The sequence below is a fragment of the Equus asinus genome, chromosome 1 (genome assembly GCF_041296235.1).
Source record: "Equus asinus isolate D_3611 breed Donkey chromosome 1, EquAss-T2T_v2, whole genome shotgun sequence".
Lineage (NCBI taxonomy): Eukaryota > Metazoa > Chordata > Mammalia > Perissodactyla > Equidae > Equus > Equus asinus.
In genome coordinates, this window is record NC_091790.1 from 181,798,562 (window position 1) to 181,823,139 (window position 24,578).

Here is a 24,578-nt window from a genome sequence, read left to right on the forward strand (position 1 = left end):
TTTAGGATGCATGCTCTTCCCTGTCTTCCAGCTATGATTAAACTGCTTTGTCTGCCACGAATACTTTTTCCTCATCTCGTCCACCTGAGGAAATGTCTCTTTCCCTTTGTAATTTAAATCAGATGTCACCTGCTCTCTGCATCGTATTCATTGAGCTGCCTCTTACGTAGTTTCCTAATCTCAGCCTTACATCGTGTTTGTAAATGTCCCTGCCTCTATCATATCATTTATCAAATTGAATTACTGTTGGCAATATGTTAGTGTCCTCCTTTGTTAAGCTATGACATTTGACAACTCATAGAACCAAATTTCATTAATCTTTGTATTCTTGATGTCTAACACAGAGCCCTTTTACTACGTACCTTATAAGAGTCCCAATAAAATGTATGTGGGATAAAAGAATTATCTTAAAAGATAATAAATATAAACAATTTTTAAAAAAGACAATCAGAACACTGATAGGCATCTATGTTTTAAAAATATATTTGTATCTTTAAAAGAATATGTAGAGAATTCAGAGTTGGAAGAGACCTCAGGGATTTAGGTCATTTTAGCATAATCCTTCCATTTCAAAGGTGAAGCTAAGAGGTCAAGATGGGCTCCTAACCCAGAGCAAAGTAGTGGCAGAGCTAGGATAAAGTCTAGAATTACAAGATGCAGTCAAGGTGTTATGCCACTATGATATATTGTTGGTGGGTTTAACTAAAGGCAAAACAAAATTGTGATTTGTGCTTTCTTGCTTTTTCAATAAACTTTTGTAAATACAATTATTTCAATATTTTCCTTAGAAGATATTTCTAGAAGTAACGATACATGCTGAGCAAATACTCTCTGAAAAAATTACACCAATATCCACTCTTACCAAGCATATTTGGACGAACCAATATAATTTCTTTTTAATAATTACTATCATAATTTTTAAGTCTTTGTAAATCTGATAGGTGGAAAACAGTATTTTGTTGTTGATTAAATGAAGTTTCTTTGATCGTTAGTGAGGGTTAACATTTTTTCAAATGTTTATTAACATTTAAAAGTTCAGCCAATTGATTTCTTCAAGATATCATAACTTCAAGATGTCAATATGGGTGGTTCTTTTCATATTTGAGATAGTAACCTTTGGTACAACAACCCAAATCTATCCCCTATTAATATTCTATTTTAACACTGTGTTTTGTGATAATTTTTAATATTCAAAAGTGTTAAAATTTTACTAAATCAAACATTCTGTTTTCCTGTTGTAATTTCCTTTCCTGATTTTAAGCTTCCCCATTCAAATCTGATAGACTGTCTTCCATATTTTCTTTTTCTTTTCTTTTGTTTCTTCTTTTTCACTTAACTCTAAAATAGATTCCAAATGAAATACTCTCTGATGTGGAGGAATCGTCTTACTTGGTTTTACTGTAAATTAATAATCAATTAATAAAATGCCCTTCCCCACTGAGTTCTAACTCCACATTTATCACACCACAGATTCATATGTGTGTATGGACATAAACCGATTTTATATATACTATCATTATGTATTTCTGGCTCTTTCTACCTGGTTCCATTTACCATATGTCTCTTCTGGTACTAGTTCTATACCAGACTGAGTATGGTAGCTTAGCATTATGCTTAAATGTTAAATGTTAGGTAGGAATAACTTTTCCCTCAAAATCATTTTAGTTATTTTTACTTATTTATTCTCACAAATTCCAGAAGATACTCCTTTGTCATTTTGGTAGGAATTACACAAAGCCCAAATACAGATTTACTCAGAAAAGATTAACACTCTTCCTATAATTAGTTTTTCTGTCTACAAACAAAGAATGTCTCTCAATAAAGTTGTCTTCATATGGGTCTTTCATATTGTTGAGTTCAATTTATTCCAAGATATTTTAAATATTCTTTGCAAAGGAAATAGTTTCACTTCCCATATATTAGTCAATGATTTCTTCCTAGTATGTATGAAATCTCTTAATGTTTTAATATTAATTTTATTAACATTTAAGTACTTCTAATATATTTTTCAATTTATTGAGATCAAATCATTTGAAAATAATCATAATACTACTTTTTTCCTTTTTAGTAGTAATCTCTGTTATTTTTATTTCATGTTCTATCACACTGGTTAAAATTTATAGAATATTAATAACAGTGGTAATAGGACTAATCCATCTCTTTAATGGGAATAACTATTAATATATAATTGGTTAAAGGCTGAGAGAGATATGCTTTATCATGCCAAACATTTATTCCATTTCTGGTTTGTTTACATTTTTGTACTTGTAACAGAAATGAGGGTTACATTTTAATCAGGTGGCTTTACAGAACCTTGTGAGATATTTATCATTGTCTTATTTGACCTATTAGTGTATTTACAGTACATTTCCTAACATTAAGCCATACTTGTTTCTTTTAAATAGCTTAAAGGTGTTTTAAGCAAACAGATTTGCCTCAAAATCAGAGTATAGTGTTCAGACACTCTCAAAATTGTCTACTTGGAAATTTTTCAGTAATTCCCTGAAATCAATAAGGATTCTAAAGAAAAGACGATGCTGATAAATTCCATCTGTCTCTGTGATCAGGCAAGTGTTTACATATTTTCCTTAGAATATTGAGCTGCGAAATGGTTAGACCACTACCTCACTGCTCAATTTAGGGAAGCTGCTTCATTCTCTTGGTGTCAGGAAATTCAACCACAATACGAAGGCTTACATTAAGTAATTCCAAAGCTGATTCCTCTCTCAGCTTCTCACAGATTCTATGTGATTCCTAATTATGTCTCCTCTAGTCTAACAAAAACTCACCCACCTAAAGAAGCAACAAGATTCAGAGAGCACAGCATCACGTCTCTCTCAAGTCTTCACCTCTCTGCTCACTTTCGTTAAATGTTCTCCATAAGTCAGTTATAGAAACAACCTAAATGTGCCTTTCACCCCCAGGGAGTACCCCATGACAACCAAGTTTGTACTACTTTCTCCTTGCCACTGATAATTTGGAACAGCTCTGACACCCAACCTAAGTTTGGCTAATGAGATTCATGTTTCCAAGAAATTGGAATTGGGATTTAAAAAATACATATATGTTATTTTAGCAAGTGCCCAGAACAAATAGCAGTTAAATTCTAGAACTGTCGACGACCTTCTGCTACCTACCCTGTGAACCTAGAAGTAAAGGAAACCAATATAAAGAGAACCTAACAAAGCAGACTGATGTTTGGATTTCTCACAGGTGTTTAGTCCTTTTAACCAGTTCTTTTCTTAGACACTTTTATATTCTGCCATGGGGTTTCTTGACACAGCGTTATAAATTCTTTCATTTAGTTTAAATAAGCTTAGTTGGTTTCTGTTACCTACAATCAAACAATCCTGATTAGTATGCGGCTGTGTGTGCCCTACCCCTGACATGAGCTCAACCAAAAAGAAAGGAAGTAGGAGATATCCCAAGAATTCTCTTCAACGCTTTTTCTGTATGATAAAAAATGTTCTCCTGGCAACAGAAAAATCTTTGATTCTATACAAGATGTACAGTGTTAATATTTTATTGCCTATAGGCCAGACCAGAGCAAGGAATTGACATGGTTGCTTAAGTTCCTGAAAAATCAGAACTCCTCTTCTTTATTTTATGTTTTTCTTTTGATAAATCTTTGGAGTTAAAAAATTTATAGAAATAGTGTTTTGTTCAAATGGTAGCAATAAAAGTAATCCTAAAAGGCAGGTCTTTGTTTCCCTCTGGCTCCCCAAGTAGAGAGGAGAGGTTGAGAAAAGTTGTAAGGAACACATGAGTAATTCCAGATAAGCTATGACTCAGAATGTGCTTAAAATAAACATGCAGAAAATGGTTCACGTACATTTTTCCATTGATGAGAAAATATCAGTTTGAGAGATTGAATGCTACAAACCACCATTGTTGTTTACATCTTTGATGTCAAATAGTACTTTGTAGTTTAGCAGTCTGGCTAAATATTTCACCTTTAATTAGTTGCTTTGTTATAGAACAATTCTGGCCTGAGATACTAATCGTTCATCATTCTAATTCTAACATGATCTTTATGTTGTCAATTAAACAATAAACTAGAAGAAGCATGACCTTTTAAACCAAGTATCTTTAAACCATTGCTTAATTAGTCATACCACACACAAGGTTACAATCTCAGCAAGACAGAGTTTTAAACAAGTCTCTTGAATTTGATATACCAGTGGTCTGTGCAGCATCCAGCTGCTCAGGCTGCATCACCTCCTGCTGTTACAAACTGGAAGAGTCTTCCTCCACACCAGTGACATGGTTTTACTATCCAAAACTAAAAGGGACCACAAAAAGCAATTTGTCCTGATATCGCATTAATGTCAAAAAGAACCAGTTTAATAACAATTTTATCTACAGAGAAATTACACTTTATGGTAGACACAATTCAACTTTTAAATGGGTATTACTACATAATTCTATCCAATGGGTCAATTTTTTAATTACTTGAGAGTACATTTTGTAGCTCACTGATCCTGAGAGAAAACCTGGAAGGCTACACTGTACAAAATTGACAGTTGCCTTATGAAGTTCATTCTTTGACTACTGGCAATAGCTATGCTAAGAAAACTTTTAATACAGAATAATTTTTTGTTGTTGAGCATAGTAAGTAGCTCTGGGTCTCGTCAAGCACATTCTGGACTCTTCAGCAGATTCAAAACTTGTCCTGAGGGAACCGTGGTTTGGCCACTGGCCCCCTTACACTGCCAGCCTTTGGGAAGTGGGTTGGCTGTCTCACTAGGTGAGAACACTGGTCATCACCAACACAACCCACTCAACTGGTATGCAATTAACAACATACAATAGCTGTTAGAAAACACAAATTTCATATGTCTGTTTTCAGTCTCTATGAAAGCCCTGCAAAGAGCAAGGATATATAAGTCTGTTGGTTTGATGTGTGCTTTATATAGCTATTGGGAACTTTCAAGGTACCTGTAGGACTGGCAAGAAGGATTAGAGGAAGTGGAGTGTCCAAGGTTATAGCCACCCCTTCAACCCAGCAGTTCTTATTTTAACTGATTGAAATGTTAGATTTCTGAGTAGGATTCCTTTGAAGATAGTGTTTGAAAAGCAGAGTATAAGGGAGATACTCTTCATTTATTATTAACAGAGTATAGTAATCCACATATCATCAGAGCTCGAAAGAGTCATAAATCTAGATCAAGGAAGATTATCTCCTTCCTCCTTGAAAACTCTTTTAATGAAATATCCTTCAGTGTTACAAGCATTACATTCTTAGCTTTGATTGTAGGTACATATGCAAAACAGCCAAAGAGAAGGATTCTGCTTTTGCTGTAAAATTTTGTTAAATAACATTGCTTATTAGGCTGTCCAAGTCCCATAAGATACATTTCTTCTAGAAATAATTTCCAAGAACATTCATTCTCTCCTGAAAAAATAGGTAGGTTTGCTTCCATTATATAATGAAACTTACATATCCCATTGCACATCCCTTTACGCTTTGGCTGCTTAGGAAACTCAGAACTTAATGCAATCCTTCATTCCACATTTGCTTCTTCCTCCTTCAATGGTTTTGATGGTGTACTTCTATTTGAACAGCCCTATGTGTCTTTTTATCACAAACAGGCCAAGTATTAATAATGAATGAACACTAATAGATAAGCCAATAATGAAATTTTAAAAAATGATGAACATCCTGAAAATCAAAAGAATTACATGTTCCATGATAATTTGCTTATGCTCAGGTCTCTTACCCTCAATCATCAACTACTGAAACACAGCCAAGTTTCAAGCTATTAGCAAAATAAATCTCCAAGGAGCTCAAAGAGATTCTCTTTTAAGTTCATACACTAAAATTCATGTATTTTACATGATCCTCATCTGGCGCACGCTTACCTTTGTATCAGACACAGTTCTATTATGCTTCAGTGCGCTCCTATTGCTTTCAAGATGAAGAACAAATCTTAAAAATGACCTATAAGCCCTCACATGATCTGTCTGGCCCTGCCTACTCTTCACCCTTACCTCGGACACTCATCTCCTTCAGGCTTTACCTGACTCAAACTCCCTAGAGTTTCCTTGATTACAAGCTCTCAGTCCAGCACACTCCCCTTTTCAGCACTCATTGCAGATTACATAATTATACCTTCCTTTGTATGTCTTTTTCATTAATCTCTAAATTCCCCAAGAAACTCTAAATCTCATGACTGTTTTGACTGTTTTGACTGTTTTCACCAGTAATGTATCTTTAGCACCTATCGCAATGCTTAACACATTGATTCATTCAATAAATATCTCATGACTAAATTAATGAAATTTTATGTGTGGTCCTCCGTCGATACAGATTGAAAGAAGTAAATAATGGAAGGGATCAGACCTAAAAATAATCACAGCAACAGCAGTCTGGTAATATAGAAGAGGAAAAAACAAACCTATAAAAAGTGGACAGAAGAACTCAGAATCATTGAAGTTAGAGGCAAATTGTCTTAATAATCATTAGACATTAAGACATTTTTTAGTAGTTTTTAATAGCATCATTATAGTACAGCATGGTATAATGACTGAAGTCATCAGGGAAGGGTTTGTTTTTTATCCATGGTTAAGATAAGAGAGAAATTGACAATTTACCTTTAAAATACCTTAATCCACTGTTTCTTTAAAAGATTTCCCTATCTTCTAGAGGTGAGCTTCAGTTATTGAGAAAATATATTCATTTGCTTTCCTCTTCCCACCTCCTAACAATTTGGATAAATGAAGTATTCCCCAACCTCACATTAGGATAAATAACCTTGTATTATAATGCTCCTCTTTTGCTCAATTTGATAACTGCAAGAAATTATTTTCAAATTCCCCTCAGTATTTATATTCTTAAAAGGATTAATGTTAGATAATGTTTCACAAAAATTCGGCTGAAAAAGAGGATACTCTGTGTTGAATATAAACCAAATTTTGTCTCATGTTGCCTGAAAAAGCAAAAGAAGAAGTTTCCACTTGAATTCTAAATTGAAGATGACCTTGTGCTTTTTTGAGAAAGGCTGGCAGCCGAGGTCACTGGAGTGTATTATGATGGACAGTGCAGCGCTGTGCGTGGCTCAGAGGCATGTCCATTGTGTGGATTACAGCCAAACAGAAAGAATTAGACAGCTCAGGGCATTCTATCACTTCATTTGAAAATAATGGTCAAAGTCATGGGCAGCAACCATTACAACTTTCATAAAAGAAGAGCAGCATTCAATAATTCCATCACTTCAGACAGGCAGTTTGAGTATTCTCAGCCAAACACTAGGAGTCCAGCATATTCCGTGTCAATTTCTTATGACACTCACAGAAGCAGCATTTCTGCTTCTGCAGTAGGCAGATCTCATCTACACTACATTGTATGTAGTTCTATCTCACATGATGCAGCTCATAGCTTCAACCTGCCCAAATCATTGAAAGAAATAGAAGGAAAATGAAGACACAGAAGCTTAACACAGCACTCTTAGAATGTAAATACACAGCAACGCCAAATCACCCACTCCCCTCAAGTCAACTTACTGTTTTAACAACTTAAAATCAGTTTCAAAACAAAATGTCTACCATTCCTTCTCTAATAACGGCATGAACAAAACATTTTCAAAGAAATCTAATCTGTGGTCAATGGTTCCAAATGAGCCAAAGTTATTCCTGAAATAGTGATATTTAAGTAGAATATTTTGATTGATAGAGGCTTATTTTTAACTTCTGCTTCTTTCAGGAGAAGATTAATGGTAGCACAAAAAATATGTTTGAGATTTAAAAGCAGGTGGAAAAACTCACACTTCTGATTAAAAGGGGAACTGCTTCTAATCCTGCATTCTCCACTCTGCTTGAGGATCTTCTATATATAGGAGGAAAAAAAACACGCCCTGTCACTTCTAAAGTATTTAGAGACAAAAAAAAAAAATTTGTAACTTACCGTTAAAATTTACAGCCCGAATATAACCAAGCAGCTCTTTTCCATCAATGGTACTCATTCGTGGGCAAAGGCCAACGTACCCAGGGCAGAGATCTTTGTGCATATTGTGCAGCGCATAAGCCATGGAATACACTGCATCAATTACAAATTGGACCTTGCCTTCCTGTTCATACGATGAATCCCGCGCAATTCGCTCCAGCCCTGCAAAAGAAAAAGGGAAACCATCAATTGGCGTTGTTAGACGTCACTAAAAGATGGCATTAGGGCTAAGATTTCCATCATCTGAGGCACATTTAATGAGACAAAACTATTCGATTTTACTCCCGATTATTATAGTCCTACACTTACTGAGTCAGATTTTTAAACTCGGGATTGATTTTTTCATTTGGAAAGAACAGGAACTATTTCACTAGCAACAAAAGCTATAAAGTAAATAACATATGTATAATTTCATTATCTTTATTTCCACAGTATTGAGTCCTTTTATATTATACATCTAGTAATTACATAACATTTTGGTAGTGACTTGGTCTTTTAAGTAAAGAGTGTAGACTGTTGTTCTTTTCATCTACTTCAGCTCCAGGAGCATCATTTCATTCGTAACCCAAGGTAAGGTCGTTTTTTCTCCCATCAGGTCTGTTCTTGTTTTGAATGTGCTCTATTTGGGAAGGCTTTTTGTAAATATTAAGCGGCAATATTTCCTGAAGTGAACCTGGCTATCTTTAGAAGAATAATTCAATTTATTTTCTTCTTTAACTCAATTTTCTGTTTTATTTATTTATTTATTTTTTAAAGATTGGCACCTGGGCTAACAACTGTTGCCAATCTTCTTTCTTTTTTCTTCTTCTTCTCCCCAAAACCCCCCAGTACATAGTTGTATATTCTAATTGTGAGTGCCTCTGGTTGTGCTATGTGGGACGCCCCCTCAGCATGGCCTAACGAGCGGTGCCATGCCCGCACCCGGGATCCAAACTGGCGAAACTCCAGGCCACCGAAGCGGAGCACACGAACTTAACCACCTGGCTACGGGTCGGCCCCTATATTTTATTTTATTGTTTAATTTGTTTCCAGTTTTATTGAGATATAATTGCCATATACATTGTGTAAGTTTAAGGTATACAATGTGATGATTTGATATTTGTATATATTGCAAAATGATTACCACAATAAGGTTAGCTAACACATCCATCACCTCACATAGTTATTTTTTTTCTTACGGTGAAAACTTTTAAGATCTAACCTCTTAGCAACTTTCAAGTATACAATACTGCATTGTTAACTATAGTCACCATGCTGTACATTAGATTCCCATTAATTTTCTATTTTAATTTGCTATTAAAAAGATGTAGAGCTCTCAAAATTAAGTGTCATTCAAAATAACTGTACCTATGTTTAGGCATATCTAGGGCTGAGAATTGACATTGAGGATTACTCTTAGCTTGGTGATTATCATTTAATATGTAACAGAAGCATAGAATGAAAAATAGAAGGTAAATTCAATGTTAAAATTAGATGAGGTATCATTGATTATAAACCAACATTCTTATTTTGCAGATGAGGAAATCGAGACTCACGGAGATGAAATTTACCGAGGGCACAAAGAGCAGATATGGGAAGCATCCCCCGGTCTCAGTCTCGAAGCACAATATTCTCTCAATCCCCAGAAGAATGTAGTGGATGGCAAGAATGTTGGGCATACAAGAAAAAATTACAGAAAGAACATCAAGGGCTTATTAATGAGACCAAAAAGGATCTCCTCTCACCTCCACATCTCTCCAAACCTTATACACTCGGTAACACTTAGAGAAACCAAAAGCAAGCATTTGAAATTTTCCCACGGACGTCAGTTAGTAACTTTTAATAAACAGTCTTTAAATTCAGCAAATATTTCATTTCTTCACACTAATGCACATCTCCTCTGAACATTCAGTCTTTTGCACTAACATTCTAAGGTAACTTGTTTGCATTGCTTCTCCGTAAATCCCTCTGCTGCAGACATACACACACACATTTCTTCTGTGAACATTACTGTTTATTTATCTGATTTTGTTTTCTTTTGTGGGCTTTAAAGAAAAGACAGAGGATCTCCATGTGTCCATTGCTACAGGGTGGGGTCTGGACAGCAGGCACAGAATTGGCAGATAATGTCCAAGTCAAATTGATTCTAAGAAAGTAATAACCATGAGAAAATTAAGGAATTTGGAAAATGCCCACCATCTGTAGAATATATGTAAGAGCTAGACATGTATAAATATTTTATATTTTTAAATTTACTCTATCCCAAAATGTTAATTTAATATATTATGATTTTATTTTAATCCCACTGCAACCTTCTTATCAATCTATGAAGATATTTCTGAGCACTCAGTAATTGGAATAAAGTTATATATAACACTTTCCTGATAAACTGCAATAGAGATGCCCCAACTTAATAGACACACTCTTCCTTGGCTTTTCCTAAAAAAAACAAAAATCAACTTTTTATAGATAATTTATGGATTTATATTCATTCTCAAATACCACACTGTCTTATTAAAGGGAAATATTTAAATTGTTACTAGTCAAACTATTTATCTCTTTGACTATTGGTTTGGGTGAAAATTAAACATATACAACTTTGTACATTTTTTTTTTTAAGATTGGCAGCTGAGCTAACATCTGCCAATCTTCTTATTTTTTTCCCCTGCTTCTTCTCCCCAAAGCCCCCTAGTACATAGTTGTATATTCTAGTTGTAGGCCCCTCTGGTTGTGCTATGTGGGACGCCGCCTCAGCATGGCCTGATGAGCAGTGCCATGTCCACACCCAGGATCCGAACCAATGAAACCTGGGGCCCCCGAAGCAGAGCGCACGAACTTAACCACTCAGCCACCGGGCCAGCCCCACATTTTTTTCTTTTAAAGTTCAGAAGGCTGTCTAGTGACTATTGTCACACATGCGTCAATGGACGCTATAAGACTTTTTCCATAAATCAATGTAAGTACATGATGCCAAACAAAAATACTGAAACTATCACCATTTCTAAATTTAAGAAGAAATCATTTGATTTCTTTTCAGGCTGCTTAGACATGTCTTTTCTTTTCCCTAACACTTCAACCTCATGATGACAGAAGATTTTACATGAGCTGGAGTTTGCTGCTCACTTCCTATATCAGCTTCCCTCCTTCATCTAAAAGAGGAATTTAGGAAGCTGACATGACTCATCAACTTAATTGGTCGTAAAATTTCACTATGCTATAGTTTCTAAAGTTAGTGTTAACGTATTGCTATAAAGTGCTAAATACTGTCAAAGGCTGTATGTCAGCCATCCATTTAAAACACTGATTATAAAGTTGTGATGTGTTTTAGTGTATAGCTTAAAATTAACAACATACAGCAAAGTGCACAGTGGGAGATGAAGTCAGCCTCATAAATTTGATAGCAAGATTGTTTTATGTTTTCATTAACAAAATCTAAAACTCCTGACAGTATCCCATGTTCCTGGAACACACGGTGAATCCTTATTGGTCCAAGCAATACCACGTGCACCTCAGTTAAGGTCTTTGCACATCATGGTGTGTCGTCTAGGGTTTCATTCCTTCTTAGCAAAAAGGCAAATTGGCTCAAGTTTGCAAAGCATTGTGAACATTACAATGTGAGTTCCTAAGATGAGCCTGATAGGAATTTTAAACTCTTTGATTGATACATAGTTGTTGAGCTTTGCTTTCTAAGAATCTCTCATTTCTCAGGATATAATTTAGTTTTGTAAATTGAGATGTTAGGAGTTATTTTCTTTTTCCTGAGATTATGCATATAAAGCTTCTAGTGTTAATATAGCGATAATCTAATGAACAGCTGGCCAATTCAGCAGAAAAAAAAAGGAAGTCATATCAGTCCTTTTATTCCTGGGAAAGCAAATGTCAATTGGTTGAATTTCTTACTACAGCCTTAGCATGTAGTAGAACTAATCTCACCCTTTAAATTTGTAGTTTTAAAAGTATTTATTTAGTTCCTCTCTGACTTTTTCTTAAGTATGCAGCAACTATTTTTTTCTTGTTTTTGGTAAGGAAGATTGGCCCTGAGCTAACGTCCATTGCCAATCTTCCCGTTTTTGCTTGAGGAAGATTGTCACTGAGCTAACATCTGTGCCAGTCTTCACCTATTTTGTATGTGGGATGCTGCCATGGCATAGCTTGATGAGCAGTGTGTAGGTCCACGCCTGGGATCCGAACCTGTGAAACCTGGGCAGCTGAAGCAATGCTTACTACTACGCCACCAGGCTGGCCCCTAGCACAAAGCAACTATTTAAATAATTGAATCATTTCTTGCAGTTGTTTGGAGAGGATGGTAAGTGGGAAGAAGAGAATCTGTGAGCTGCCATGAATAAATACATTTATGCATATAGGACCAAATTTAAAAGTTATTCTGAATTGCACAAGAACTCTGTGTGCTTCACTGCTTGATACACCAGGGACAAGACTGTCGTGCTCTACCTCATGCTGTCCCAATACTCACACGTATGCAGTAACTGCAGAGGGAGTGACTGAAATCAGTGAGAACCACGGCAAGAATCTCATCACACACTAAAAAGTAATCGATATCAAGGTAGCAAACATAAGTCCCTTTTACTGATTAAACTGATTTGGTTCCAAGGATACAATAGTGAGAAGATGGGAAAGAAACACAAGCACGTTCAATTATATAAGAATATTTCCTAAGCACTAGGATATGCAAACAGAACTTGTGTATCTCCCTAACTGCAGAGGGATGAAAACATGCGTCCTGCAGTAAGGCAGAAAGACAAAGTGACTGATGGATTCAGCTGGCTACAGGGGGAAGGGGACCAACCAGTCAGGCAGACCTGAATTTGGGTCCTAGCTGCACAATTCAGAAGGAGTGTGACCTTGGACACTTTCCTAAACCTCACTAAGCCTGAGCCTTCAACTAGGAAGAGTGCCCACTGGGGGCTCCTTGATGGGGTCCCCCACGTCTCCAGCCTCCTCTGCTGGGACCACTCCACCTCTCTCTGCTCTACCTTCAGGTCCTTGAAAATAACATGAGATCTACAAACCACAGGCCCTCATTCAGATGTTCACTCTGTAACTTTCTTTACTCCTTCCCAGATGTCTCTTTCTCAACCTCCAAGCTTCAGGTAACATGTCAACTCAAGTTAGGCTGGAGGAGTAGTGATATTTAATGAATTTTTTCCAATTTAGCAGCCCAGATAAGATCAAAGAGCATCTTAAATGCTAGGTTTAAATACTGAGTGTTGTTCAGCTGGAAACAGAGCCCCAAGACTGGCATTTAAAATTATTTCTGGGAATGATGTACAAAGTAACCTGAAGCAAACATGTTGAAGGTAGAGATACAAGTTGGGAGGCAGGGTACGTAAAGAGAAGAAACAGGTGGAAACGGTGGAAAAGAAAAAGAATGAGAGAAAATATATTTCAGATGTCAAATTGACAGTATTTTGGCACCTGAGTAAATATGGGAGCGAGGGTTGGAGGCAACCAACAAATGTTGGAATAAGGAGTTGAGGCTAGGTAGTAGAATATTGGCACCATTAACAGAACTTGGAAAATCAGGTGAATAAGAAGGTTCAGTTTATGACAGTTCCCCAGCTGCATCAAGATCTCAGTTAAAAGGATTGATTTTTAATATTCTGTAGTATTTAGTACATCCTCTAACATAGTATAGACTTTATATAGATATGTTGAATTATTTAAAGAATAAAAAGTCCAGATGTTTAGAGTAATCATGTCACAGTAATATGATTATTTATTAATAACATTACAGTAATTTAAGCCACCTTATACAACACTGACATAAGACTAACAATCTGAGAAGTCAAAGACTTGCGATCTAGTTCTAAGGCCGTGAGCAACTGACTTTGTGTCTTTGGTCAAGTCATGATCCTTCTGGCATTTGTTTACTTCTCAGTAGGAATTAGAGGACTGCAGAAGTTCTAAAATTCTAGATTCTAGGGCGTGTTCTCTTATTTCTGTTTCCTCCTTACACTCTCTAAGGTCACTTGAGGATTGCATAAGGGTGTGACTAAACAGATACCACTAAACTCAATTCTTCAGAACAGTTTGGAATATCCAGTAACTGGGCTGCCATTGAGAGCTGGAAATTCTGCACTAACCAAAAATATCAAATGTCAGTCTAGATTTTTTTTCCTGCATTCTCAGTCTGGTTAACTGAGTCACTGCATTTTCATTATTCTTAGACTTGAGCTATATGCTGTAACTGGTTCCTCACAAAGGAGAATATTTTTCAGTTCTTTTTATTTTGATCCAATGGTTAAAGGAGTCAGTTACGGAAAATAAGGTCAGAGAAGTGAAAGGGAAGAAGAAGGATATAAATAATTAAAATGGTCAGGGAACTTCACAAATATCATCTCTTTAATCCTAAATTATTTCTCCTTTTTTTTCTTACAGATCAAGGAACTAAGACTCAAAAGTTGAATAACTTACTCAAGATCACACAGTTGTGCTGTAAATGGTAAAGTCAGGTCTGACTTAAACCCTCTGCCATTTACTCCTATACTTCCTCCTCCTCTGTGAACTTCTCTTCGATTCTTCCAACTCAGACTTTGCTTTCACTTCTCTAAACTCCCCTTTAACTTTCAGCCATTAGATCCATGATCAGCTTATCTCCTAAGTAAAATAATAAGTAGAGATTCTGTGTGTGTGTGTGTATGAATCTTTAAAGACAGTAGTGGAGCAGGAATTAAAGAATATTACAAAATAATGTATAATTTTAAAGAAATACTGACTAGTAAATATTAACAAATGACAATATATTGAAGTGTACTGAAAAAGGGAAATACATTTCTACAACTTTGTAAGCATTTTTCTGAGTTACAAAATATTCATCTAGCTCATGAATTTCAGCCATACACCTGAGATAAAATTGGCATGAAATGGCTGAAATTCATAAGCAAGATGATTGGATATTTGTGGTGAAAGCCAAAGCTTATTAATAAAGCTTATAAAGTTATAGCCATAAAAATTAAGGAGTACTTTAGCTTTGGAGGGTGAGAGTGTATGTGTGTGTGTGTTTACACGTCCACAGGATTTCTCTAGGAAAAGAACATCAAGCTCAAAAGAGAATTCCAGCACCTAAGGTTCTGTTTTATGGATTCTACAGCAGACTTTGTCAAGGATCTGCATAAACAGATGCATTAGACTAATGAACTACTTTGATCCTCAGCCTTATCTATTTACAAAGGCCAGAGAAAATGAGAAGATAAGGGTCCTCTCCTGAAAATCACTTGCTCTCTATCTTCTTCTGTAATTTAAATGCAGTTCCAAGAACTGAAGGCTCTTAGCTGACTGAGGAGACATCAGGAGATACTTGTAAATCAACCGCTGAAGAGCCCACAATATTGTCTCCTTTTCTCCTTTTTGTGCCTTCCAGGAAATGTAAAGTGCTTCAGGCAGGTGCCAGGTGTCCCCTTCAGGTGTTAAATTTTCTATGCAATGCCCTAGGGTTTTCAAAACACTGAAAAACCTAAGGTAAGTGGCAAGTAAATTTAAGAGTGTACCTTCAGGCAAAACAACCAGTTTAAAAGAAAGATTTCCAGAAGAGGAAGTTATTTCATAGATACATCCCTAAGTCCCCAAACAAAGAAAAGGCATTTGATTAAAGTCAAACAGTTGTATTTTTTTACATAATCATCTTAGATCATGCACATGTGAGAGAAATTTTGATTCAAAATAGTGTAAAAACCGTTGATAAATACTAGTATTAGCTCAATAATTAATAGTACAGTTTCTCTCTCATCTATTGCCAATATTCCTTTTTTTTCCCCTCTCCAAAGCCCCAGTGCATGGTTGTATATCCAAGTTGTAAGTCCTTCTAGCTCTTCTATGTGAGCCACTGCCACAGCATGGCAACTGACAAATAGGTGGCATGGTTCTGCAATCTGGAAGCAAACCTGGGCCATCAAGTGGTGAGAGCACAGAACTTTACCCACTAGGCAATCAGGCCTGGCTGGAGTTTCTGTCTTTTAAAGCATATTAAAGCTCCTCCATGAAGAATTCAAGTTTTCCCTTCACAACTTCCCTTTCAATGGATAGGACTTCTAATGCTCCCACTGACCCCAAGATACGTTATAATCATGGCGTGGCCACAATTTACCTTTTTAAAAAAATATTTCTCTTCAACTTAAAAAAGTAAATCACAATCTTAGTAGAAATTTGAGGAAAAAAGAATAAAGAAGAAAATAAAGAATATCTATTAGCCCACTATATTAACCACCATTTGCATATTGGTCGATTGCCTTACAGCATTTCTCTCTTTCTCTATTTTTAAAATTTAAGATGATTCTGTGCATACTTTTTTCAATATGCTATATTCACTTCCCCTATGTGAGACTTTCCCTATATTGTAGGAAAGCCTGGTTTTTATACTTGTATTGAAGTTCATTTCATGGATTGAAGTTTCTGCATTTAACTCTTTCCTGATACTCAATGTGATATTTGGTGCAAGGTAGGGATCTAACTTTATGTTTTCCAAATTGTGAACCAATTCTCTCAAACTATTTATTGAATGAATATTCCTTTTCCCATTAATTTATATAAAGTTGCTTTTAACACATATCAAACTCTTATATATTCTTGGATATATATATCTGGAATTTCTGCTCTGGGCCACTTGTCTCTCAATATGCCAACAGCACCTTTTTTACAATAATTATAATTTTATAATAAGTTGTACCATCTGTTCATGCAAATTCCATCAGCACTCTCATTTTAAACAATTCTTGACTATTCTCACAAATAAACTTTAGAATTAAAATTGGGGCTTTTATTAGAATTGCATCAATTTTTAAAATTAGCTGCAGAAGAGTTGACATAGCTGCAATATTAAGTGTTCCCATTTGGGAACATAGGATCTCTGTTTATGCAAATCTTCTCTTGAAATCCTCAATAAAGACACGTCACTCATGCATTTCTTTTTAAGTAATTCCTTGATATTTTGTGTTTCCTAGCTTTATGAATAGAAATTTTTTCATTTTTTTAAACTGGTTATTCATGGAATAATTCATAAATTTCAATTCCTTTTTAATGCTCAACATTTTCCTTTCCCCTTATTTAAACTGTATGCATCCTAGAGGGCCCAGATTAAGTCCTATCTCTTCCACAAAACAAGGAAAATGCAAAAATGCCTGGGCTCAGAGATCAGACAGATCAAGATTTGAGACCCTGCCTCTGAGTCTCTTATTCTCTTCTCATAAAATGGGAATTTATACCTATGTTGCCTAGTTGTTGTGAGGATTAAGTGAGATAATGTGTAGGGCATTTGGCACGTTATATAGTGAATAAACGGATGCCATTACTTGCTATATGGAACTATAAAATACTTAACCTTCTATAATTTGCAACACTTTTCCAATTACACAAACCAAAAAAATCACAATATAAACCCAGGATATATGTTCATACACTCATCCAATAAACTAAAAGGCAGTTTAGTTCAATGATTAGGAACAACCACCCTGCTTCCTGGGTTCAAATCTTAACAACACCAATTACTAGTGATGGGACTGTAAATCCCTTAATCTCTTATGCCTCAGTTTCCTTCTCTGTAAAGTCAGGATAATAATAGTATCTCCCTCTCATAAGGTTGTTGTCATAATTAAATGAGTTATTATATATAAAGCAGTCTGAAAAGTGTGTTGAAAAGGGATGTCATTAGTCTTATTGTCATCTTTATTATCATCATTCATCAAGCTTGTATGACATATTAAGTAACTGGATACAATGGTCCCTGCTGTCATGGAGCAACAGTAGGGCCAAGATCTAAAGGATAAATGAGAGTGAATAAGGTGAGAAAGGGAAGTGGAGGGGAGCACAGAGGCAGGGTGACAGTAATGACAGAGGCCCAGTGACAGAAGGGGTGGAAGCATACGAGGGGCTGAAATAAGGCCAAAGAGGTTGGAACCAAGGGAGCAGGCATGCAGCAGAGGTGAGGCCTGAGAGCTGGGTGGGGCCAGATTATGGGACCCCACAGGCTCCCTGGAGTCAATTTGTCCTCTTCCTAACAACAGCGGGAAGCCATTGAAAGGGGAAGTAATCAGGTATCCAGTTCAAAAAGAGCTCTGGGCCAGAAGAACAGATAGGAAGGAGGAAAGAGTAGATGGGGTAGGCTGGTTGGGAGTTTATTTCATAATTTGAACAGGAGCCTATGGTGGCATGGGCTAAGGTGATGATGAAGGTGGAGAAATGTAAAGGCACTTGAGACATATTAGGAGAGAAAATTAACAGGATTTGGATGGAACTGAAGCAAAGGGTCTTGCCAAGAGTGACTTCCAGTTTCCTGGCTTATACATCTAGGCAGACCCTGATGTCCAATAAGATGAGCAACACTGTCTAGGCCAGAAAAACACTGGACCACCAGATAACTGCATATTTGCCTAATGGGTGATCAACATGGTGTGTTTATACCTGCTAAGACAGGCCAGGAAAATGCTACTAGCCTACAGATCCTGAAAATTCTATCTACTTACTTGGCACTATGGGAATGAACTCTCCCTGATTTGTAGCATTTATATGTTCAGGTCAAGCTTCCAACACTGGGTTTCATTATTTTTATTACTACTTACAAACTCCCTAGGATGTAAATTGCAACCAGGAACTGGAGAAAGAGATGGCACAGAAATTGTTTCCAAGACTGTGTTATCATTCAGTAATGACTTCAGTCATTCTATTTGCAAGTTATTAATAGTATTCCCTCAGCTATTCTCTTTTGAACAAAAAGCTAAACAGTAAATATGTCTGTATTAAATACACATACGGGAAAGCAAAACATTTTCCTTTTCTATTCTCTCTAGTTCCACCTTCCTACACTCCTACTTTCTCACTCTTTTAAAGATTTTTGTCAACAATGAAGTAATGTTACTGCAAGAACACATATGATAAGACCCTGGAACTTGTAATTAATAAAATAGAATGCTCATGCTAAAACCACCTTAAAAATCATCCTATCTGCTGTTTTTAAACTTCATGACAAGACTTATTAGTGGTTCTTAAACCACTAGCGAGTCACAAACAACATATTTTTAAAATAAATAAAACAGAAATCAAGTGCATCTCATATAGTCAGAGGAAGTATTGTTTCTTAAAACTTTTATTTCAGTTTCAAGGCATGTGTGTACTGGGTGCTGTGTACAATAAATTATTAATCTGGAGTGCAGTCAAAACAAATTTGAATCTCACTGACCTGGTCCAATCTTCTTATTTTACAAATGGTGAAACTGAGGTAGAGGAACACTGAGGGATCTTTCCAGGTCTGACAGCTCACAAAGAAGCAGAGCCAGGAATAGAAAGAATCCTAAGCACCTAATTACATGACTCTTCCCTTTATATCATATCGCCTCCTTTCAGCTGCATTTTCTCTCCCTTTGCCCTTAAGTTCCATTGAGGATAAAAAGCTTGAGGGAAATGAGTTTGCCCATGAGGAATTAAAAGCCTTGAAAGAATCAATTAAATGAATTATGGGGAGAAATGAACAACAAGAAGGTGTGAGTTACGGTAAGGTTCTCATGCCAACTTAAAAGGAGTATTGGTGGAAACCAACAATCTTCAAAGAACCATGTTTTTTGGTTGAAAATGCCAAAAATGTAAAAAGCAAAGGATTTTATAACAGAAACTTAAATTTAAAAAAGAAAACTGGAAGTACTTTAAATATAAGATGCATATCCCTTAAACGACAATTTAGGGTGTAGTGTGGTACTAGACCACCCAGAGGAAAAATGAAAATAATCGCTGCCTCTGTACAATGCGGTCAATCCTCTGGGTGACTGACTGGGTCTTTCACTTTTCTTCCCAATTTTAGGGGTCACAGCACGGGCTTAGGTATAATGCCAGTGGCTGATTAAAGCAGGTCGCAATCTGTCTGGGAGAGTTTCTGTGCCATCCTTCATAGGGACAGGGACCAGACAAGATGACCTCTTTTGTTGCCTTCCAATTAATTCAATCAGCCTCTGCTTCTATCAGACACCTTCAGGGATGCAAACCGTCCACTCTTTCCGAATCCTCACCGGGAATCAGTAAACATAGAGGCTGCAGATTGCATTTAATGAATAAGCAGGATTCATCTTTCAGTCACCATCTTTGATTTATAGCTTGTTTCTAAATATTATTTTCCCTACCAATAATCTGAAACATCATGAAGGGCAGGAGCTAGATCTGCCTTCTCTGAGTACCCACTGGGCCCAGTATGGTGCCCAAACACGTCTTAGGTTAATGTCAATGTTTGTTAAACCAACCTGAACCAAGTTTTTTTCTAAAGAAAGGCATATCAATAAGATCATCCCAATTAGCCGTGCATAAAGCCTGCATTCGTTTTGCTTTAATATTCTCTGAAGTGACACTCTAGGAAAATATTGCAGGATATAAAAAAGTACAGCTGGGAAAACTTTTGTGAAATAAACTAAACCTATGCCTTCTATTTTTATGTTCAAATAAATGTACATAAAAGGCAAGGTTGGCAGAGGTGTTTTATTTTTTGTTTCTCTCCACACGGACTGGTAGGATAATTTCCATAATAGAGCAAATAGAACGTCTGAGACTAACCACACTAGACAGTGTTGAAACAACAGCTCCAAGATGAGGGAAGTTCTCATTTCAAACCCCTCATAAATCAGGAACCTTTGGCTGTATTTCCTTACTTCCTAAACAATCTATAAAACATCAGTATTCATTAAGCAGAACTCAACACACACTGTTGCCTAAGATCAAAAATTGTAGCTTTTGACTAGAAACTTACCTTACAATGGAAAAAGAGTAAATTTGTTTGACAAGTCTTTTTTTAAAATCTAATTAATATAAACTGTGATGTCCTTCAACATTACACATGAACTAAAGTATAGCTCATGATTTAGTGTGAGTCCTATCTGGATCTAGAAAACTTGCCAAGACAAAAATGGAATTCTGGCCCTACAAGGACTGAATTAACCACCAAGGGTCTGTTCTGGCAACAAGCCTTCGTTTCACCTTGAGAGATGAAGCATGACCCATTGGAATCTCTCATTATTACCCTTGTATGCAAATGCAAAAAAAAAATGGAAAATATTTTCATCTTTAAACTTTTAATGCATGAAAACGCAAAAAAGAATTGAAAATATTGTCATCTTTAAACTTTCATCACATGCTTTGAATATCAAAACACATTTTGTGAGAAAATTATAAATAGAAATTTGATATATTTAGAACCAATGTGAAAATCATAGCCTGAGATGCACTTTAAATTTACTTCTAACAAATCTGCCTTTTGGATTCTGTTCTCAGTGGTTTATTTTTACTCCCCAAATTATGTTACTAGCATCAAGGACTTGGATAGAAAACAGGGAGATATGATAAAGGAAACATTTAGACATAATGGCTCAAGTGTACAAATGTTCATAAACAGCCTTCTTTTCAGAAGCTGAGAAGAAGAGACAACATTTATTGGGATCTATTATGAGCCAACCACCATGTTAGACAAGTTGGATATTTCTCACAGAATCCTCACAATAACTTTATGAGGCAAGTTTTATTATTCCAGTTTTTATGTAACAAAACTGAGTCTCAGATAGGTTAAACGACTCGCCCATTATCATCGACATAGTAACCTGTAAAGCCAAGACTCCAAACTGTGTCTGTCTATTCAAACTGTCTTGCTTTTTTCATTACAGCACAGGTCTAAACAATCGAGAACGTGCCCAGATATGACATAATAGATTTAGATTGAGATACAAACCTGTTACCAGGCCCTTGGATAGACCTGTCTCATTTAGCACCACTACGCTAAGCACCTGGTACACATTTGGCCTTTGACTTTCTATGACAGTCTTGTGTGTTCAGCTTCTGTATGGAGTGGCAAATTTTAATATGTGAATTTTCTGATCGTCTTTCAAATGCTTTTAGAAATGAGACAGACCAGGTATGGGAGTCATCCGGTAAACCATCCTCTCTTTCAGAGCCAAGCTTCTTAGAAGAGCATTTCTGCTTCCACTTTCTCATTGCCATTCATATCTTGACTCTTGCAATTTGACTTCTAGCCCAACCACATATCAAGGCTACCTGGGCAGAGACCATTAGTTGTCCTTCAGTACTAATTCACTGCTTTTTCCATAGAATTGGAACTCATGATTTTTAGCAGGGCACATGGCTGACCAGAATAAAGACTTACATTTCCAACCTCCTTTGTACCTAAATATAGCTGCCAATAGGATGTACACAAATGTATAGTCTGGCAACTTTTAGTAACCTTCCTTAAAAGACATGGTTATGTACCATTTGCCTCTTTATTATATTTCAGCCCTTCCTCCATGCTGCTACCTAAATAATAATAATTTATTATTCCAGTAATAACTGGAGCCCCACCTGCCCTGTGGAACCAGGAGGAATTAGAACCTCCCCCTAGAGATGGAGAGTAGGAAACTAGAAATGTGGTCCCTGCACAATCCTGGACCGTCTCCTGTGTAAATCAGACAGAAAAATTAAGTTCTAACTATTTTAAAGAAGTGTTTATTTTCTCTCTCTACTGCCTAGAGCTGGACATAATCCTAACTGATGCACGATAATGATTTTTTTGTGTGTATACCCAAGTACAGTAACCCACTCACCACATTTTGACTTTTAATTGTGTCAGTCTTTATGAGGTACCATGGAACAGTAGGAAAATATAAAATTTGCAGTAGAAGTTCCACTACTTACTAGCTTTGCTATCAATGGCAAATGACCTAACCTTTCTTGGTCTGTCCTCCTCGGTCAATGAGGGGAAAATAACCTCCTACCTCAAAGTGTTGTTATAAGTAGTCAATCAAATGAAAACTATGATTTCTTCTCTCCTTTTTCACAGGATGCAAGGAAATTAGGATTAGAGATTTTATACCTTTAAGTTTAAAATACCTTTCAGCCCAAGTACCCCTTTACTAGTTTAACCTACTCACACTGAATTAACGGACAGTCCGGTTTTCTTCAAATAAACCAAATGCTGTTTAGAAAGTAAACAAGGAAAAAAAATCTTTGAAGGCACTCTCCTTTTAGTTGTTTCTAAAATCGTCTTTGCAACTTATCTGATTTTAAGACAATGTCATTAATGGTCCATAAGGGCAGGGACCACATTTTATTTTCATTCATCATTATATTTCTATGCACATGGTAACACCTCAGTAAACATTAGTGCCCTCTACCCCATCCTTCCATGCTAGTCCTTCCTGCAGCGAAAAATCCTTTCCTCTGCCATGTAATGAAAAGTTATAAGTAGATTTAGGCCCTAGCTCTACAGGCCATCTCTTGTGACAATCTCTTGTCTTTTATTTCTGAAGTGTAATCCTATAGCCAATTATGTTGCTTAATAAAACTAATTATTCTATTTCATACTCTTCCAGCGTAATAATAAATAAGATAAAACAAAACACTCAAAATCTCTCTAAAGTTATTATAGTTAGCATGTATAGACTTTCTGTGGAGCAACTGGATGTGCTGGTTTAATTTAGAAGAAGATCAGATTAATCTGACAAAGTGTTTTTGAACTGCAGGACTGTTTTTCACTTTTTTCTCAGTTAAGTTCACAGAGTAATTTTCGGTACCGTATCCTCTTCATTTTGCAAATGCTATTTTGCTCACAAGATTGGCTCTTTTCTGCCCCCAGAGGACTATGTCTAACCAAGTTATCAGGAAGACCAAGTCAGTCTACACTGTCTCTTGTTTCTGCAGTTCTAGATGATTTTTGTTTTCTAAATAGCCATCCTCCTTTCCCCTCATCCCTGCCCAACAAGTGCCCAATACGAGCGAGATAAAAACTACTTCACAAAGAGATATTAACGGCTGATAACGGTCAGGGTGTTACCACCCTGTGTGTATTTTGTTAACATGCCTTTGCTTTCTGAATGTATGTCAGCAGCATGTTGTATGCAGGAAAGAATCACTGAATTTAGATGGTCATTTATTTCTGTTAGCCCAGGGATGATTCTTTTCTCAGAATTCCAGCAGTCAACAAAAATAGGGGAGGGAGAAATAGTAATTCCAGCCAAATTCTACAATATTCCTTTTTTATTGGATACTAGTCATTTGAAATAAAATATGTAAATACATTTAACTTTAAAAATATTCTCTACGTATTATTTTATTAACAAAATTTCTACCTTTCTTCAAAAGTAAAAGTTCACTATTAAAAAATAAAGGAAAAATATTATCAAATCAATTACTCTTTTCCTCTCAATCACTAAAAGAAGCTGCCCTTCAAGATCTTTTTATTCCTATTATGTTTACAAAATGATAAAGATAATTTTCTATTCTCTTTGATCAATTTTCAAAGTGGTATCTCATCTTCTTTATTAATTAATTTATTTTCTATCTTTTTGCTCTTTTTTAACGCCATGATTTTCCCAAGCTTTTACTTGCTGTGGTGTATACTTCTGTGCTTTAATAGTTTGGTAAACTTTTTAGTTCTATTTGTGGATATTTGATCTCTTTTCTTCTCCATATTGGTAGATCATCATACTCCAATTATGATGCTTCTTCAAGTAAGGTAAATTCTCCTGAAATATAACTTTTAGTAGCTTCACTAAATTTTCAGAGAAATTCCTTAAACTTCTATTTTGTGATCAATTTCATTCTCTTAGACAAAAGATGGAGCTGAAAATAAAATACAAATGACTAAAAATGAGGGGGAAATCTCCACCTAATTCTTTCTATTTGA

The 24,578-nt window shown here is 36.0% G+C and overlaps 1 protein-coding gene across 2 annotated transcripts in view; it reads right to left on the bottom strand.

The window, feature by feature from the left end:
- GRM8 (glutamate metabotropic receptor 8) overlaps positions 1-24,578 on the bottom strand; it is a 720,262-nt gene that overhangs the window by 276,254 nt on the left and 419,430 nt on the right. For both annotated transcript variants that reach the window (XM_044755640.2, XM_044755579.2), the window contains exon 7: positions 7,904-8,104. In XM_044755640.2, the coding sequence (XP_044611575.1) occupies positions 7,904-8,104 (201 nt within the window). The remainder of the gene's footprint in view (positions 1-7,903; positions 8,105-24,578) is intronic.